This window comes from Garra rufa, chromosome 12 (genome assembly GCF_049309525.1).
Source record: "Garra rufa chromosome 12, GarRuf1.0, whole genome shotgun sequence".
Taxonomy (NCBI): Eukaryota; Metazoa; Chordata; class Actinopteri; order Cypriniformes; family Cyprinidae; genus Garra; species Garra rufa.
Genome location: NC_133372.1, coordinates 37404055 through 37424996, shown reverse-complemented (window position 1 = coordinate 37424996; position 20942 = coordinate 37404055). Strand labels below are relative to the sequence as shown.

Genomic DNA, 20942 nt, shown 5'->3' with positions numbered 1-20942 from the left:
TAAGAAACAAGATTCTCTGGTCTGATGTAGCTCGATTCCAAGCACCATATTTGAAGGGGACCAGGCACTGATTATCACCTGCAGAGTACCATCCCAAAAGTAAAGTGTGATGGTAGCAGCCTCATGCTGTGGGAATGTTTTTGAGCAGCAGGGACTGAGGAACTCGTCAGAGTAGAAGAAAAGTTTGATGCACCAAAATATTGTGATAGCCTTAATGAAAACATAATCCAGAGAATTCAGAACCTCAAACTGGGCAGAAGGTTCACCTTCCAACAGGACAATGACTCTAAGCACACAACAACTGTGCATCTGCCCCCATCCAACCTAACAGAGCTTGAGAGGTGAAGAGGTAAGGAGAAGAATGGCAGATAATTAACAAATGTTAATGTGCAAAGCTTGTCGCATCATACCCCAAAAGACTCGAGATTGTAAAGGCACTTCAGCTAAGTACTGAGTTAAAGGTATGAATATTTATGCAATGTACTTACTTAAGTTTTTATTTTTAATACATTTACGAAGTTGTGACAATTCTGTTTTTACTTTGTCAGTATGGTGTATGGAGTGTAGATTGATGTGGGGAAAAAAGTCATTTAAAGCAGTTCAACAAGGCAGCAACATAAAATGTGAAAAAAATTAAATTAAAAATATTACTTTTGCAAGATTCCTAGAAGGGTCACATTTATTCTGAGATTAAATATATATATTTTTCAGTATATGCACGTGGTACAAATAACTCCTAGACACTATTGCACTTGTATCTACACCACTATCATTTGAAAGACTGAAAAGACAATCTCAACAGACCATGACGGTTAGAATTTACCCTCGATAATTAGGAGAGATAATCTCCATTTCCTGAAATTCAATACAAGGGCTGAGTCTGAAATGTGATGACTGGAGACCACGGAATGAGAACATCTCAGTACAGCTGCTGTGCTTTACCATTGTAAAATATTAAATGAAACTCATATATTCAAGGAGCTGCAGCTATGGCTGAACTGACTCAGATGTTGCTTTGAGCACTGTTCCAAAAAGCGGATGCGTTTTCTAAAGCATATGAAATAAGGGGCTATTTTCTGTTTTGCCCGCTCTTCAGGCGCCATTTTCACACAGGTTACTCGTAACGACACAGAAGAAGCTGCTCCAAGAGCCTCTTGGTTCTGGGTGGCAAGGGTTAAACGCGCCGTCTCTCTGCCATTGGGCGGTGAGACTACCGAGAGCCAGCCATCTGCAAGGAAAGCAGCTGTCGCCTTCACGCAAGAGACGTTAGACATCAGTGAACGAAAACAGTGTGGATTCACCCCAAGACTTGTTGATCTTTTTCCATAAACAAAAAGCGGAGCGATATGTGTATGTCTAGAGAAGAAGAACGAGCTGCTGTCTATTGGCTTTATTTATATACTGACGTTCCTGCGTTTTCTCTTTTTTTAAATGCTTAATTTCACACCGCTGTCAGCAATGAGTCTTCACAAATTAAGGTGGGTGTTTTTTGGAGATTTATTAGTCTGCCTAGTTTTTATCTATTTTACCGTATGCTTAAGTATTATTGATCGTATTGGAAATTTCTACCGAAACCTAATGGGAAAAGTGTGACATGGTGTGCCGATAAGCTGTAAGCTTTATCTTAATAATATTGAATTGCACTTTCATATGCCACACAAATAACTAGTTGCAATATTGTTTTGTGGCGTTGACACATCTGAAGATGCATTTTTTCCCCATGCATGATGCAGGATCAATACTGGAGAGGATGCCACTCCTGCAACGTTTAAAATAATATTTAATGTCTTTATAATAGCACTTTGCTTATACGTTTTGAATATGCCCTGTATTATATTCCTCGCTTTGCGTATTTAGCGTCACTTTAACTGTACAAGACGATCAATGAAATCACATCATAAGCGCAGCTGCATTGATATATTGATCTCAATGATGACCGCCCGATGCAATTAATAACATTTATCCAAAAAATACATGCTCATACAAATCCATTTTAATTAGCATCGCAGTGTGTAATATAGGCTAAACCAAAATGTCTATCATGTCATCATGTTTTCCTCCTGTTTTGCACGTTGTTGTTGCTGCAGCTGTACGGTCGGGCTCCAGCCGACGTTACGCTTAACTCTTTAGTTACAAGGTATGAAAATTCAAAATAACCCTTTAGTCATTTGCTGAATAGTTGGAGACTTTTAATCTGCTGTACAACAACAAGGATATAAGGAGTTCTCGAACGGCACTGAATGTTGAGTAGATAGCCTGATCTTTTTAGAGCATCACAGGTGGGTAGTGTGTTCTAGTATATTTGGATTCAAATGTTTTTGTTATCTTTTGAGAGTTTATAAAGACTAACGGGCGTTTAAAAGCGGCAGGCGATTCAGCACCAAGCTGGTGGACAGCGACATCTCAGGCTTTGGGATTTGTAAGAATGTAATTATTGTGACTCATAACGATTCTGGTTCCTTATCGTTTCATTTAGTACTTCAGATTCATTTAGTAGGCTGTTATTGAAAAATATAATTGCATTTACTGCACATAACATTCTGTTGTCAAGTAGGCCTAATGAGATCATTTTAGTTGCCAACATGACAGAATTTCAAGACGAATTTTTTTAAATGTGAGTTGTTTCAAACAAGTGTGTTTTGGATTCACTGAAAAGAACTGGTTTAGACTTACATTGGTTATGCTACGTTACTGAATCATTGAAAAGAACCGAGTCATTAGTTTAGGATTCGAACTATATTAGTCGTTGTATTAATGATTCGCTGCAAAGAACCGGTTCAGTAAAGTAATTAGTTCTCGAATCAGATTACACTGGTAGTGCTAACGTTACATGTTTTGATTCACTAAAAAGAATCGGCTCTTAAGAATCATTCGTTCGGGAAACAAACAACATCGACCACGCTGTAGATTCGTTGTTTAGGACGAGTACGACCTGAAGTCAGCACTGTCATGCAAATCACTTTTTTAACTGAACCGTTAAAAACATCAAATGCCTTTTCAAGACAGACTTTTAACAAAATATGCTGTAATATTCGTATTAATGATTCGCTGCAAAGAACCGTCTCGTAGAAGTCATTAGTTCGGGAATCAGATTACACTGATGGGTGCTAACGTTACATGTTTTTGGATTCACTAAAAGGAATCGGCTCTTAAGAGTCATTCGTTCGCGAACCGAACAACACTGGCCGCGTTGTTGATTCGTTGTTTAGTACGAAGTGAAGTCAGCACCGTCATGCAAAATCACTTTTTTAAACTAAACTGTTAAAAACATCAAATGCCATTTTTATGACAGACTTTTAATAAAATATGCTATAATATTCGTATTAATGATTCGCTGCAGAGAACTGGTTCATGAAAGTCATTAGTTAGGGAATCAGATTACACTGGTGGTGCTAACGTTACATGTTTTGGATTTTAACTGAACTGTTAAAAACATCAAATGTCTTGGAGTTATTTTCAGACTTTTAATAAAATATGCTAATTGTATTCGCTGCAAAGAACCAGCTCATTAAAGTTAGTTCGGGAATCAGATTACACTGGTGGTACTACTATTTTTTTGATTCGCTAAAAAGAATCGGCTCTTAAGAGTCATTCCTTCGGAACGTGAAGTCAGCACTGTCATGCAAAACACTTTATTTTTAAAACTGAACTGTTAAAAATATCAAATGCCTTAGAGTTATGTCATGACAGAGTTTTAATAAAACATGCTTCTGCTAATAAGTGACTGGTTTAAGAATTTATTTGTGTTGCAGGGAATTTAACAGAGCACTTAACAAACATCATAAAACATGCAGCTCATTTCTTGTTTCTCTCTTTCTCGTCAGCAGCTCAAATAAAATGAAACAGCTTGGAAAACCACTGGTAACACCGCCTGTCCCATGGCCAAATTCATAGGGTAGTCTGCACAGAAAACAAAATGGATAAACCCTCCGCAGGAATGAGTAAAGTTGGCTCTCGCTCGACAGCCTCTCTGCCCCCGGAGCCTGTGGATATAATCCGGAGTATGTCGTGCTACCGGCGTGTCAAACTCAACGTAGGGGGTCTGCCGCATGAGGTCCTGTGGAGAACCCTGGACCGACTGCCGCGCACACGACTGGGCAAATTACGCGACTGCAAAACCCACGAATCACTCATGGACGTATGCGATGACTACAACCTAGACGACAACGAGTACTTTTTTGACCGGCACCCCGGGGCCTTCACGTCTATACTGAACTTCTACCGCACTGGGAAGTTGCACATGATGGAGGAAATGTGTGCCCTGTCCTTTAGCCAGGAGCTGGACTACTGGGGGGTGGATGAGATCTACCTGGAGTCGTGTTGCCAGGCGCGGTACCACCAAAAGAAAGAGCAGATGAACGAGGAGCTCAAACGGGAAGCTGATACTCTGAAGGACCGCGAGGGCGAAGAATTCGATAATACTTGTTGTTCAGAGAAAAGGAAAAAACTGTGGGATCTACTGGAGAAACCAGGCTCGTCTGTAGCAGCCAAGGTACAGCACTATATACACTGACAGCAGTTCAGACATAAACACGTTTACAGAAGGCCAACTTCCATATTATACACAGTTCAGACAGAAAAGGATATATTGATTTCATAATTATAAATTAGACAGCCCTACATCTTGGGAGGAAAAAAAAAACTAAGAAAAAACGAATATCTCTTAATGATGCTGGGATAAAATAACAATAAACAAAATACTTTTCAAATTACATATCCATTTTATGGATCTGGCTTCCGGTCTCATCCGCATTCGGCTATGTTTAGCTGTACAAAACAGCTTGTTTTGCTGCTTGATATTGCAAATTGGTGTGGCTTGCTATGTTATTTTAATGTACTATCTTTATTATGAACACACTGGTTTGTAGTGCAGTTTTACAGTTTACTGCACGTTGTTATTGTTCTCATTATTTTCCTATAGCGGATAATAAACCGGAAGTCTCACCCATAGGTTTACTTCCACGTTGAAGAAAAATGTGGATACTGTATATTTCAGCTTTAATGCACAGCAAAATGACAAAATGACAGTCAGAAGTTATTAAAGACAATAACAGTATTCAGAATGTATAATTTAACTGACAATCTGCAAAGGAGAAGAAAAATATGTTCAAATACTTAATTGAATATCAAAGAACTTTACAGAAACTCATGTTTATTTATTACATTTTTATTATTTTTTGGAAAATCTTTAATTTTCACTGTTTGGATGTAGTAAAACACCCACAGATGTAGCAGAAATGTCTTCAAAATCATTCATACATGTGAAAATCAGCTGAGAATTGAGAATTTAACAAAACATTGTAATCTGGCTCAGAGGAAAATAGGAATTCTGCCTTTGTTGCAGTATTTCTGGCGATTAAAGGATAATACAAGACTTCTTCACTTTACAAATGGTTGTTAAAAGCAAGAATACTACTAAAATGCACATATGTACCCTGGACCACAAAACCAGTCGTAAGTAGCATGAGTATATTTGTAGCTATAGCCAACATTACATTGTATGGGTCAAAATTATCGATTTTTTTATGCCAAAAATCATTAAATAAAGATCATGTTCCATGAAGATATTTTGTAAATTTCCTACCATAAATGTATTAAAATGTAATTTTTGTTTAGTAATATGCATTGCTAAAAATTTCATTTGGACAACTTTACAACAATATTTAGATTTTTTTTTTGCACCCTCAAATTCCAGATTTTCAAATAGTTGTATCTTAGCCAATTACTGGCCTATCCCAACAAACCATATATCAATGGAAAACCTATTTTGTATAAATCTCACTTTCAAAAAATTACCCTTATGACTGGTTTTGTGGTCCAGGGTCACATTTTTTTGTGAAAATGTGTGACATGCTAAAACAAAACCGGCCCTATTTTTCATATCATCAACCCAAAATTAGTAATAAACATGTTTCAGACTTCATACTGCAAATGTGATGCAGGGCAGTGTAATCAGACATAAACAATAGCATTCCAGTTGCATTCGACATTGTGTGTCAAACGTCTTTATCTGCCAAGGAAAAAAAAAAAACCGCAACCTCCACATAAGCATATATCAACACTCAATTAGCTTAAAAGGGCAATGTAAAAAGTGCAGTTCAAGCCTTTGGACTCTAACCAAATAGCGGTAGTCGTGTAATCAATCACAACAGAGTGGCACTCTCGTGCTTCTCACATAATTCAAAACGTAGTATTTCCATGTAAGCATCCATTGATCACAGGTGCAGGTCTGACACTTACAGTATGTGTGTCTAAAATGGTTTCTGCTTGATATCTTTGGTCTCGAATCATTAGGAACAGCATCTTGGTTGAATGGTATTGTTAGAGATGCAGATCTGTAAACTTCTGTTTTCCCTCTCCTGTGGCTGTCTATTTTACTTGCTCTAATTCCATAATTGTGTACCTGTGCTGATATATAGTCACATGGGATTGGGAGGGACAGTTCGGTGTAAGACTGTCCTTCCTGTTACCAGGCAACAGAGAGATGACTTTGAAAGGAAGGACTATAAGTCACCAAAGGACAAAGTTAGTGTTAGAGGGTGGTTGAGAAGCTGAAGTGGACCATTGTTTTGGGACACGTACATATATATATATATATATGTATTCAAAATAAGAACCGAACGAAGAGTCATGCATCCTTTTGGCTCTTTCCTCTTCCATCTCTCCCTCCCTCTATCTTCAGGCTCCTTTACTGCACCTCTGGCTAAATGTCAGGGAAATGTCACATTAATTATCCTCCATGAGACTTTGTGTCCCATTCTGTTTTCAGCCCCTCCTTTCTCACTCGAACGGGCTCTGTCTACATCTGTCTCAAATCAGATTTCGCTGCATGGCCCTACCGCACAATAAGATTATGTCAGACCGCTGTCATATCATTGCAAATTACCGCCCGGTCATATTTCATAGCTAGACTTCACCTTTTTTGCAATCACTAGTCCTGCAATACCATGCCATTTAATGAATACAAGTAGTGTAGTAATTAATAGTGTTTACAAGATAGAAGGTGGCATTTGCTTTAAGTTAAGGACCTTGTATTGAAGCCTCATGGTCAAAGCTGTGATGCTTTGGTTGAGGCATGAATGCTGAGGTTGTAAATGTTGTTTTTAATTAAATTGTACATGCAGTTTATCACATAATAGGCCCTACCTTGATTTAGAGCCATTCATAACCAGTATTGACAAATGACACTGTAAATCTAGGTTATGCATCTATAATCTACAGTTGAGGTCAAAAGTTTACATCCCCCTTTCAGAATCTGCAAAATGTTAATTATTTTACCAAAATAAGAGGGATCATTCAGAATGCATGTTATTTTTTTATTTAGTACTGACCAGATATACATTACATACATTTCACAAGAGAAAATAATAGTTGACCCCGTTCAAAAGTTTACATCCCCTTGATTCTTGATACGTTTCTTACCTGATTGATCCACAGCATTTTTTTGGTTTAGTGATAGTTGTTTATGAGTCCCTTGTTTGTCCTGAACAGTTCTTCAGAATCCCACAAATTCTTTGGTTTTTCAGCATTTTTGTATATTTGAATCCTTTTTAACAATGGCTGTATGATCTTGAGATCCATCTTTTCACACTAAGGACAACTAAGGGACTCATATGCAACTATTACAGAAGGTTCAAATGCTCACTGATGCTCCAGAAAGAAAAAAACATTACATTAAGCATGCATTAAGCATTAAGAGCCGGGGGGTGAAAACTTTTGAACAGAATAGAGATGTGTACATTTTTCTTATTTTGCCTAAATTACATTTTTTTTTTTTTTCATTTAGTACTGTCCTTTAGAAGCTACTTACATGTTTCCCAAGACAAAATAAGTTAAATTTACTCTGATTCTCAAATGCAAAAAGTTTTCACCCCCAGGCTCTTAATGCATGATATTTCCTTCTGGTGCATCAGTGAGCATTTGAACCTGTAATAGTTGCATATGAGTCCCTCAGTTGTCCTCAGTGTTAAAAGATGGATCTCAAAATCATACAGTCATTGTTGGAAAGGGTTCAAATACTAGAAAAATGCTGGAAAACCAAAGAATTTGTGGGACCTGAAGGATTTTTCTGAAGAACAGCAGGCAATTTAACTGTTCAGGACAAACAAGGGTCTCATGAACAACTATCACTAAACAAACAAACAAACAAAAAAAAAACACACATCTGTGGATCATTCAGGTAAGAACACAGTATTAAGAATCAGGTGTATGTAAACTTTTGAAAAGGGTAATTTTTTTACATTTATAAAACTATTATTTTCTCCTGTGAACTATATGTAAGCATCTTTTATGTGAAATATCTTATACAATAACATGCAATATTCAAATTCTCTAATATTCAAAGTCTGTAAATTTGTAGAATTTCTGTAGATTTTTTTAAATTATTTGTATTAATTTTCTTCCCCATTGTTCAAAAGGTTTTTTTCTTTAAATGTATATATTAAATTCTAGCTTGAACATTTGAAAAATGATGGCAGTCTGACATAATCTTATTTCCCTTATGAATTCATAAGGATTCATAAGCATTCGAGTATGAATATTGTAGTATATTGCTGTAAATGTTGCGCCTGAAGGAGACAGACAGTCTGCTGGTATTAGAATACTTTCCAAATGTAAAGAAAGACAAATCATCCCAGATTAATCCCAATTAAAGGTGGTGCTGTGAGTTCAGGCTATAAGCACGAACAGGTCAAAAAAGAGTAATTACCAAATGTTCTTTTCAAAGAATCTCATTTATGATTTAGCCCATCACATATATTGAAAACCCAGAGTTGTGACCCAGCCCTGTGCCTGAGGGTGTGGATATTTCCTGATTCTCAGAGATGTCACAAAACACCAATCTTATTTACTGTCTCTATTTGGTATAAAGGGAAGTAATCACTTACTGGATGTGGTTATTTACAGCCAATGTCCTTCCAGAAGCCCTTGCAGCGCTGAGATAATGGCAGTTACCTTCTGGTTTGCAAAGCCTTCGTGATACTTGAGAGTTGATACGAGGCATTTCCACAGATCTAGATCAAATAAAATCATTTTATGAGATTATTACCATGAGTTTGATTTATTAAAAAATTAAAACGATTGAAGGTGACCCTGTTTATTGTAAAAAAGACAACCTTTTTTCCTGCTCTACTGCAATTTTATTACTATTATGTTCAAGGGACATTAATTCTTATGAGAGAGACAGATAATAAGCCATCCATTCTATCAATGCAACATTTATGAGGATATCTGACTAGTGCCTGTAAAGGTGTCTAATGTCAGGATGGCTAACCCAAAAATAGAAAACTATGGAAAGACTGCGCTTTTGTGACCAGGGCTGAGATCAATTCCTGTGCAGTTTAGCCAGTTCAGATGATAAAAGTGAAATTCATATCTCGCTGTATGAATTGATAGGACTGGATGAGGTGAAATGAATTTCAAATTGCTGCTAATATTTCTAAACCTCCACCCTGTCCATTAATCTTGTAGTCAAACAATGGCAAATGAGTAATTTGTGTAATTTATTAAGCTTCATTGTTAATGTGTTAGAGGTTTATTTAATAGTAGAGCCTGGTATCAAAATCATAACTTCAGCCGGAAGAAACTAACTCGATTTGTACGCTGCTGAAGTGATAAATGGTAAGACGTAGCCTACACATTGTAAATATTGTATGCAGTTTCAAACTCAGATTTAACCACAAATAAAGCATCATGTATGCACTGAAAGACTATTTTTGGATTTAAGAAATATTAGCTGTGCTTGAAATTATGTTTTGTTAAATTAAATATGATATTAGTAAGAGAAAGCTGTTTAAACAACAGCGACACTGCTTAGATTAACCTTTTTCCTGAGACCCGAAGTCTCGTCCTCTTCATAATAAAAAGATGCCTACTTTTCCAGGCACAACACCGGCCTCCAATGTTTCTATTAAAATTTGTATATTTAGTTATATTTTAAAAAGTTTCAGTTTAATTAATTAAGTCGATCTTTTAACCCCGTTTTAACAAGGATTTCTATGGAGATTCAAACGGAGGTTGGAATTTGTCGTTTATTGGTTACTCAGGAAAAAAGGTAAATAAAACAGTTGTATAAACAAGTTAAATGTGTAACTTACATTTTAGTCACAAATTCACAATATTATAAGTAACTTTATCTGTATTTGCCCCTCTAAAAAAGTACAGCCGTTGCAAAACCGATCGATATACATCAGTTTCGTTACTGAATGAATCACTGTTAATGAAGAATCGGTTGAATCAACGAGTCAAAGATTCACTCATAAAAACAATCTTTTTTTCACCACCTACTGGCGTAACGACGTAAGTTCCATAAAGATTAACTTGCTCACCTTCATTGTCTTTCCAAACCGGTATACATTTCTTGCTTCTGTGAAACATAAAAGAAGCTAACGTTATTTAAAGTCCATACAGGAACAATGTTAGTAAATAATGGGAGAATTTATTTTCGGGTGGACTACATAACTTTTAATATATCAAGATTATACACAAATGTTTCGGTTTACAGTATTTTGCAGTGTAGCATTTTTGTATTGAAGAAAGTGGTTTTGACTTTGTTGCTGGCATCTTCAAAACAATAATTTTGCTGCTTCCACAACCTTATAAAAGGGTTGAAAAGCCTGTCATTGTAATTATGTTTTAGCATCTTTTCATAATTCTTTCCTGGATGAGAGAATTCTAGTAGGACAACCTATCCTGGGAATATTGATCTAAGTGGTCTCCTTTTTTAAATAATAGTTTACCAAAATACAAAACAATTAGAAATGATTTTATATTCTTGATTGGTTTGTATATTTTATATAAACATGTCTAGAATGTGTTGCATTTCTTTAAGTTACAATTTAGTAAAGTACTCCTCCTGACAGTCCAACGCCACTTCCAGAGAATGTCATTAATTTTTCATGAATGTCCGTGTTGCACTTCAGTAAGCGCAAAGTAAGACTTACTGTATGAAAAACATGTGCGTAATATGAAACCATTTGGCCAAACAGCCTGCAATTATGCATTGTTATTGTTACCACAATTAATTATTTTGACATGTAACTCAAACACTCATATATTATTAGAAGGTGTCCTGCAGTTTTTGTGCAGCCCTCGGCAGCTGCTTCCCGAAGCCCATTGTGGTACACGGGTCTTAACCTGTGGTTTGCTGCGGTTGCGATAGCCTAATTACCTGTGACACAGAAGAACTTTTTCTTGTGAATCACATACTCATGAATCACAACTGTGTGATATGAATCATCTAATGCTTGGTGAGCTTAAATGCTAGAAGCCATGTGGCTTGTTATTGTGCAATCAGGCCTAATCGCCTATCTGTCGCATTTCATTCACCTTATTTATGAAAGTGGGTCAGTAAAGTGTCCTTCGTTGTTGAACCGGACACTTTTGGGGAAGATATAATGTGGCGTGATCTCATTATGAATAATAGCGCCAATTCAATTTATGCATTGCCGAGCATCGAGAGTAAAAATGTGGTGTTGTCTTTTTTAAGTAGATGACATTCTTTGAAGCTTGGGCCCCATTTTATTAATAACAGCCCATATTTCTGCATATATAATTAATCATTCTTTAATTAAACCTCATTAGGAGGTGATTTCTAGCATTTAGGAGGCTATGCAGTCTTGGAATCTAATGAATAGAGAAGTGTAATTATTTTTTCAGACCCATCAATGTAAGTTGTTGAAATGAGATGTGACTGCAGAGCTCTAGAGAAATTCACCATCATCCACCAGCTTATCTGGGCAAAATAGTTATGAATCAGAAGACCGCTTTCAAGCTAGGCTCGCTCATGCGCACCGCTACCTAAAAAACATGCCGCGAGTCAGAAATACAAGAGGCTCATGTCAGTGTCTCGGCATGAACAGAAGCGACTTTTCTGGAGCAGCGTGTCTGGCTTTGACATTAAAGAACAGGTTTGTGCTACAGTTAAAGAAAGAGTTCATACCGAAATGAAAATTGTCATCATATACTCTTTCTCATGTCATTCAAAACCTGTTATATGTAGAATAGGGGGGGAAAAAAAGGAATTCTGAAGAATGTGATTGTCTGTCTTTTCTATGCAATTAAATATTAAGGGAGAAGTACTTAAAAAAGACATTAAAATGTACTGACATGGTCCATATGACTCATGCACAAGTCTTCAGAAGCAATGCAAAATAGTGATGTCTGATCTGCAGAAAAAAGTTAATTGTGAAGTTAAGAATTGATCTGGTTATCAAAATGAATCAGAATCATGAATCAGACTCAAGTTTAACGCATTAACCTTTGAAAAGCAAGATTATCAGTGAATACTTGACTCGAATTAGGGCCTATTTCAAACAAAACTATTATATTGTTTCAGAAGATGTTTTAATTCCTATGTATTGTTCTTGCATTGAAAAGAACTAAGGAAAAAAAAAGCTATACAGGTTTGATTTGAAATGTTGATGAAACGTTCCTTTAACTAAAGGGATCGGCATTAAGCCTGACAATTGTGAATTCTGCTTTTTTGCAAACATAATGCGTTTGTTGGACTTTTTAGGCATGACTTTACATAGCACAAGCAAAGCTGTTTAGAAGTCACTTTCATATACAACGTGGGTGCTTTAATCCATAAGCAAACGTAGAAAAACAGCAATTTAAAACGATGCATTTTCTGATAGATTGTTTAACTCTCGAAAGGTCTACATACAGTAAGTGTTAATCCATCCCTAATCACAGCATTCCCATTCACCTACACAATTGGCAGCAGAGCCTCTGTTGCCATGGCAAACTCCATCGGTTTCCAGGGCAATGGCTTGTGTCTCTGTGTTGAAGTAAGAGTATGTAGTGTGCAGTGAGTACATAATGAAGCTTACATTGATTTCCTTATTGAAACTTGCAAGTTGGACCAGCATGCTTTGCACACTCAGAAATACCATATCTTGTATGAAATACCGCCATCACATGTTTCTTTCTCTCTAGTGTTTGCTTGTTATTCTTAAGAGAAGCTAATGAAATTTTAGGAAACTATAGCAACCATAGTGCATTTTTTTTTGGTCGATTACTCATGATTCATTTCCCGTTGTAGTCTTGATCCCTAGGTACTGTAATGAATCATATTAATGCACCTGTTCCCAGTTCCTAATGATTAATACATTATACATATAGGCACTGACCACTTCTATATAGTCACTAACCTTGTAAGTGCTTACATCTGGAAGATGACTTAGATCAATACAATGTCTATTAATTCTTCCGCAGTTCATCCTACATTTTCATCATGCATTCTACAGCATGTACTCATTCTCAATTTTGCATTGCATATATAGTCATTCAAATACAAATTTACTTGTAAATATTGCTGTATATCGTCACGGCTGTAAGTCGGCCGTTGGTAATCATAGCATGCCAATATACAGCTATATGGCACTGCTACGAGTGTGATATTGCATTTTTACAACAGTTCGACGGCACAAGTCCCTAAGAAACTACAATAGAGTGTCTTTAAAAACACTTTTGTGTGAACTACTTTCTTTCGCCCATGGATTTAAATCTCAGTTTGACAGTTTAACAGCTGAGCCCAAGCCTAATTTGATTGTCACTTTGGAACTAGTAACAAAGGAACATTAAGCTGCTGTGTTGAAAGCTTATTGTATTGCTATTAAAAGCTCACTGTATCACTAATCAGGTGTGATTACCTGTATCTGATACAGCATTCATTCTTCAGATCAATCTCATGCTCACCATAAAACATTAGTTTGAATGTCCGCTAAGGAAAATATATATCTTTGTCATACTATCCTTTCATTTGTTAAGGGTGATTTCTGATGGCAGCGTTGCTCAGTGCATTTGTTGGCTGCATTTTACAAGGTGTTGTTGAAAGTAAAAATAACTTCCTTGTTTACAAGCATTTCAGTCTCTTTAAATATAAAAGTCTTAACTGAAAACTCATTCATAAAAAATTCCAAAAAACGCATCTAATGGTGGAACAATGGAAATTAATTCATCACAAACACACCGCTTCCCAATACTAAATACTATTATTATATACAGTTGTGGCCAAAAGTTTTGAGAATGACACAAATATTAGTTTTCACAAAGTTTGCTGCTCAACTGCTTTTAGATCTTTGTTTCAGTTGTTTCTGTGATGTACTGAAATATAATTACAAGCACTTCATACGTTTCAAAGGCTTTTATCAACAATTATATGACATTTACGCAAAGAGTCAGTATTTGCGGTGTTGGCCCTTCTTTTTCAGGACCTCTGCAATTCGACTGGGCATGCTCTCAATCAACTTCTGGGCCAAATCCTGACTGATAGCAACCCATTCTTTCATAATCACTTCTTGGAGTTTGTCAGAATTAGTGGGTTTTAGTTTGTCCACCCGCCTCTTGAGGATTGACCACAAGTTTTAAGATTTGGGGAGTTTCCAGGCCATGGACCCAAAATGTCAACGTTTTGGTCCCCAAGCCACTTAGTTATCACTTTTGCTTTATGGCACGGTGCCCCATCGTGCTGGAAAATGCATTGTTCTTCACCAAACTGTTGTTGGATTGTTGGAAGAAGTTGCTGTTGGAGGGTGTTTTGGTACCATTCTTTATTCATGGCTGTGTTTTGGGGCAAAATTGTGTGTGAGCCCACTCCCTTGGATGAGAAGCAACCCCACACATGAATGGTCTCAGGATGCTTTACTGTTGGCATGACACAGGACTGATGGTAGCGCTCACCTTTTCTTCTCCGGACAAGCCTTTTTCCAGATGCCCCAAACAATCGGAAAGAGGCTTCATCGGAGAATATGACTTTGCCCCAGTCCTCAGCAGTCCATTCGCCATACTTTTTGCAGAAGATCAATCTGTCCCTGATGTTTTTTTTTTTTGGAGAGAAGTGGCTTCTTTGCTGCCCTTCTTGACACCAGGCCATCTTCCAAAAGTCTTGGCCTCACTGTGCGTGCAGATGCGCTCACACCTGCCTGCTGCCATTCCTGAGCAAGCTCTGCACTGGTGGCACTCCGATCCCGCAGCTGAATCCTCTTTAGGAGACGATCCTGGCGCTTGCTGGACTTTCTTGGACGCCCTGAAGCCTTCTTAACAATGCAGTGGAAAGTTTTTTTCGGGATTAAGTTAATTTTCATGGCAAAGAAGGACTATGCAATTCATCTGATCACTCTTCATAACATTCTGGAGTATATGCAAATTGCTATTATAAAAACTTAAGCAGCAACTTTTCCAATTTCCAATATTTATGTAATTCTCAAAACTTTTGGCCACGACTGTACTACTTTTTTTGTTTATAGTAAATATTATTTATTGAATAATAATATTTAACTAGAAGCTAAAGTTCGATAACAAACTTTAAATGTTGGCTTGGAGAGCCAACCCGGGCAGCCTTGGGGCAAAAGAGCCACAGCACTTGTGTGTCCGGCGTTCTCAAGCTGCCCCGCTGTGAAAATGCGCTCTTGCTATTTGATATTCTAATAAAAAAGCAGACTAGGCTACGACACCAGGTTCAACAGAGTTGGCTAGCTGGATGTGAAATAATTATTTGTATTGTTTTTATATGCTTGTAATTGTTTTCCCTGCTTGCTATTTTAAAGTGCTGTGATGTAAATGAAACACTGTAAATAGGTCTTTGAATTGAGATCTTGAAGGATTAGTTATCCTGTGGCCCCTTCTTTTGGACAACATTAGCAATATGAACCACATGGACGTTTTCATTATTATTGATCCTTGTTAGAGCAATAAATAAATGCATACATAAATATATAACAGAAGCCAAGACAAATGAACGATTTATTTTTTTTTTATTTTTTATGGAGTAACATTGAAGACAGAACGCAGAATGCGGCCTCTTTAATGTTGAAATCCAATATAATGATCCACATCCGATTTATTTCTCAACAGTTCATGTTCACTTGAGACTTAAACAAGTGTTTTCGATTATATTTGTTAAGCTATCATGTATTTTGAAATGATGTTGTCTGTAGCTGTGTCTCATTTGGAAGCTGCGCCCTCCGGAGGTCGAATCCTCCGGAGGTTGCATCCTCTGTAGGACGTGTATACGAAGTGTCCTTAACTTAGAACAAAAACGAGACGGCCTTCGTAGGACGGGAGGAAAGAAAAAAAGGACAGTTGGAAAATGAAACAGGATTTATCACGTTACTTTGCAAACAAATTTAGAGCATCGTTGCACTCTCACACTACTTAAATGAAGGGAAATTATTTTTAAATTTGTAAAGTAATTTGAAAAAAAAAATGCTTTTACTTGTTTTATTTTATTCAATGTTTCAAGAGCTGCAGCATATCTGTTAGAGAAAAAAATAGGAGGATATTAAGAACAACCTTATCCGTTTTTACCGATTTAAATGATAAACACTACATCTTAGCTTGTGTGTACATCTGCCGGTGCCGGCATTTTTCAAATTAACGACAGTTGTTTACGGCGACGCAAAGAATTGTGGGTTATCTGTAGTAGCAAAGGATACATCTCATGCATCCTTCGAATTTCTGTGAAAGAAGGTCGCATTCGAAGGTCGCATTTGAAGTGTCCTACTTGCTTTTCTGAAATGAGACAGCCTCGATGACGTATGCAGCCTTCGAATGCAAAACCCGCAAAACCCGAGTCTGAACAAGTACATTCTCGCCTAAGAAACTCTTAAAACTACATTCCGGGTACCCGCCATGACACTTGCTTTTTACAATGTATATGTAAATAGCAATATACATTTAAAAAAGGAAACACTGAGACTACCAAGTCTTCACAACATACACATGTTCAAGGTATTGATGCTGTGGTATATAGCATTGTTAAGCCAACACTTAACAAATTAAGAAAGACTGAATCGGCAAAGGTTCATGTTCACAATCGGCCCCTGTCGCCCTGTACCAAGTGTCCCTAGAGACAAAATGTCAATACTATCCTGTCTCGATACTGTGCTATCTCTGTCAACTGGGCTGGGCTCACGGTGTCTTTTTTAGCATTTGCAATGCCCAAGGACAACATAACCTGGTCAGACACTTTCCAATACTGCTGGCTTTTTTCCTCTTATTAAAAATCCTGAGTGAGTAGCAAGTTGTGTTAGTAGCAAATGTGAACATATGAAATACTGTGTCAGTCATTTGTTTGTTAGTTTGCACGATGCATCAGCTAACATTTGACACTCAAGTCTAACTTTACACATATATTTTTCACAGCATCACTACTGTGCTTCCCAGTGAATGTATTAAACTGCTGACAGCCGAAACGTAGCAAACGAACACATGGTACTCTCTAAATTTTTCAAAAAAGATTCAGCAAGAGATTTTGCCTGGCTAACTTCATCCACACTCCCTAAAACCCTCCCTTCAGAGACAACCCCAAAATCTCAAACTGACAGTAAAAGGGCTAAAAAACTGCAGGCCTCCATCCTGAGTATTTATTGCTGTTTACAGAGCCTATAGGGCTGTCACAACGACAGGTCTGATTTTTTAGGACACCTATTCGAGTGATCAGGTGGAAGGAACAATTTATGCGTGGTATTCCAAATAAAACGCCCACAGCGTACGCCTTTAATTGCCTTACAAGAACTATCTGCCACCTCCAGAAATGTGAGCACTTGCATAATGCATAATAGAGCTTCTTTCATAATGTGTAAATCACCTATGAAAATAAACACAACAAGCAAATCTGATACAGACGCACAGCTTTTAATTAACATGAGTAATTTTTTGTGCCCTCAAAAACTATAATGCTGTCAAGAGCAATAAGTAATAGCAGATGTACAATACAATTAAATGGCTTTCTCTGGCATGCTTAGATGTTGTTTTCTTGCCATCTTACTCAACCTTTTCATATGACATCAGATACAAGGTTTATGTGATGTTGATGCATTAAGTACATCTCCGAGTCCCTTTACTGGCCTTCATTATCCTACCCAAAGGTATTACTATGGCATGCGGTTTAGCCTGGTCAATACAGTGAGGGAAAAAATTATTTGAGCCCCTACTGGTTTTGTACATTTGCCAGCTGGCAAAGAAATGATCAGTTTATAATTTTAATGGTTTATTTAAACAGTGAGAGACAGAATATCAACAGAAAAAAATCCAGAAAAACACATTTCAAAAAAGTTATAAATTGATTTATATTTTAATGAATGAAATAAGTATTTGACTCCTTCAGAAAACATGACTTGATTTTCTATGGGATTAAGGTTTGGAGACTGGCTAGGCCACCTTAATGTGCTTCTTCTTTGCCACTCCTTTGTTGACTTGGCCATGTGTTTTGGGTCATTGTAATGCGGGAATACCCATCCACGACCCATTCTCAATGCCCTGGCTGAGGGAAGGAGGTTCCCACCCAAAGTTCTCGCCCCATCCATCGTCCCTTTGTCCCCTTAGCAGAAAAACACCCCCAAAGCATGTTTCCACCTCTATGTTTGACGGTGGGGATGGTGTTCTTGGGGTCATAGGCAGCATTCCTCTTCTCAAAACACAGCGAGTTGAGTTGATGCCAAAGAGCTTGATTTTGGTCTCATCTGACCACAACACTTTCACCCAGATTCTCTAAATCATTCTGATGTTCATTGGCAAACTTCAGACAGGCCTGTACATGTGCTTTATTGAGCAGGGGGGCTTGAGCAGAATTTCAGTCCTTTGCAGCGTAGTGTGTTGCCAATTGTTTTCTTGGTGACTATGGTCCTTATAGCTGCTTTGAGATCATTGACAAGATCCTCCCGTGTAGTTCTGTGCTGATTCCTTACTGTTCTCATGATCATTGAAACTCCACAAGGTGAGATCTTGCATGGAGCCCCAGACCGAAGGAGAGTGACAGTTATTTTGTACTTCTGTCATTTGCGAATAATTGCACCAACAGTTGTCACCTTTTCACCAAGGTGCTTGGCGATGATCTTGTAGCCCATTCCAGCCTTGTGTAGGTCTACAGTCTTGTCCCTGAAATCCCAAAACAGCTCTTTGGTCTTGGCCCATGGAGTTTGGAATCTGATTTTTTTATTGCTTCTGTGGACAGGTGTCTTTTATACAGGTAACAAGCTGAGATTAGGAGCACTCTCTTAAGAGAGTCTTCCTGATCTCAGCTCTTTACCTTTATAAGAAATACTTGGGAGCCAGAAATCTTGCTTATGGATAGGGGATCAAATACTTATTTCACTCATTAAAATGCAAATCAATTTATAACTTTTTAAAAATGTTTTTTCTGGATTTTTTCTTGTTATTCTGTCTCTCACTGTTCAAATAAACCTACCAATAGAATTATAGATTGATCATTTTTTTGTCAGTGGACAATAGTAGTACATTTATTAGTTTAATATATTTATAAATTAGTTTTATATGTATGTACATTTTAAATACATTTAAAAATGAAGCTATATAGAAGAGCTCAATGCTCTTGATTTAATATGAGCTAGCTATATTAGCAGACACATATTGTATGTAAGCGGTTATGAAATGATGAGAAAGTTCCGGCATACAAGAGAAGGCTAATCTAGGGAGAGATAATCAAAGATGGTTTCAGTCAGCGTATCACAGAGGAACATGGTGTTTCATTCTATTGAAGTCTTTCCCAGGCCATTAATATTCCATCGAGACATGAGCTTGACTGAAACAGGAACAGACTGTGAGTGTGTGATAAACAGAGGAAGGTGTACGTGTGTGGGGGGGGGGGGGGTAATTTGGTCTTAAAAGAATTCAATGAGAAAATGAGTTTGTATTGAAATCTGTCTCTTGATTGCAGAATTTGATATCTGAAAGCTATTCTGAGCACATTTTGTTGCATTACTGAAATCTATTACATACTTTAAAAAGTCTCCATTTTGTCCCACAATTGGAGAAACAAATTAGATTAGGATTAGCAGTTTGCCATGCATTTAATTAACAAAAAAAATGCAATATAAAAATTTACACATTTAATCATTCCCCAAATATTGGATATGTAAAATAAACCATAAGCCTTTTTTGTAAAGTATATTTAGTGCTTTACTCATCTGACACAATGTTCTCACCACATATTAATATGTTATTTATGATTCATTGATTTTCCTACAAGGAATATAATATGAACTTTTCCATCAATTTTTTCCCTCTTGCAGAGAAATTCCATTTGAATGAGCAGCAGGCTAATAAATCACAGGAATGGCAAATAGAAGGAGAGTGGGGTTCAACAGTTTCCCATGTTGTCATTTTATTCTGTCCCTGCCACTTGGCTTGTCATGTTTATAGTGACAGGTAGCTCTCACCGTGCTCCGTTATAGTCAGTGCAATCAATAGAAACGACCGTAAAACACACTACACAAGGCCTACTAAAGCACGGAGGGCATCTTTAGTGCAGACCCTTCTCTAAGTGTCAAAGATTGGATTGCTGCTGGAATGGATTTGACAGGGAAGCAAAGGCCAGGGGTACAAAATAAATGGCACTCGAGGATGAGAAAGGTTTATCAAAACCAGTATGTGATTCTAAGGCAGATGTAAGAACGAGAGTGAGAGAGAATGACCCTCAATGTCTTTCGAATAGAACCGGACTTACATATGAGAGAAGGTCTTTTTACATGCCTTTTTAAGAAAGAGTGCCACTTGTGACTTGAGCCTACCATTCAAAATATTAGGGTCAGTATTTTTTTTTAATTAATATTTATATTCAAAAAGGTGCATTACATTACAGAACTGTAAACCCCCAAAAGCGAGTTATAATTTCAGAATTTTGAGATGAAATCTTGCAATTCTGAGAAAATTAAGTCAGAATTGCGAGATGTAAGCACAGAATTCTGACTTTTTTTCTCAGAATTGAATTATATAAACTCAAAATTGTGAGATACAAACTCGTAATTCAGATTTTTTTTCTTAGAATTGTGAGATAAACTTAGAGGAGGAAAAAAGACTGATATTTTCTTGAAATTATTAGTTTATATCTCACAATTCTCTCCTAATATCTGCAATTTTGTGTTATGAAGTCAGAATTGTGAGAAATAAATACGCAATTCGAGAAAAAAAGTCAGTATTTC

General features: G+C 37.1%; 1 protein-coding gene across 1 annotated transcript in view; it reads left to right on the top strand.

The window, feature by feature from the left end:
• Positions 1–3835: 3835 nt before the first annotated feature.
• Positions 3836–20942, top strand: part of kcnb1 (potassium voltage-gated channel, Shab-related subfamily, member 1) — a 40095-nt gene continuing 22988 nt past the window's right edge. The window contains exon 1 of the mRNA XM_073852431.1: positions 3836–4492. Within this exon, the coding sequence (XP_073708532.1) occupies positions 3917–4492 (576 nt within the window). The 5' untranslated portion in view covers positions 3836–3916. The remainder of the gene's footprint in view (positions 4493–20942) is intronic.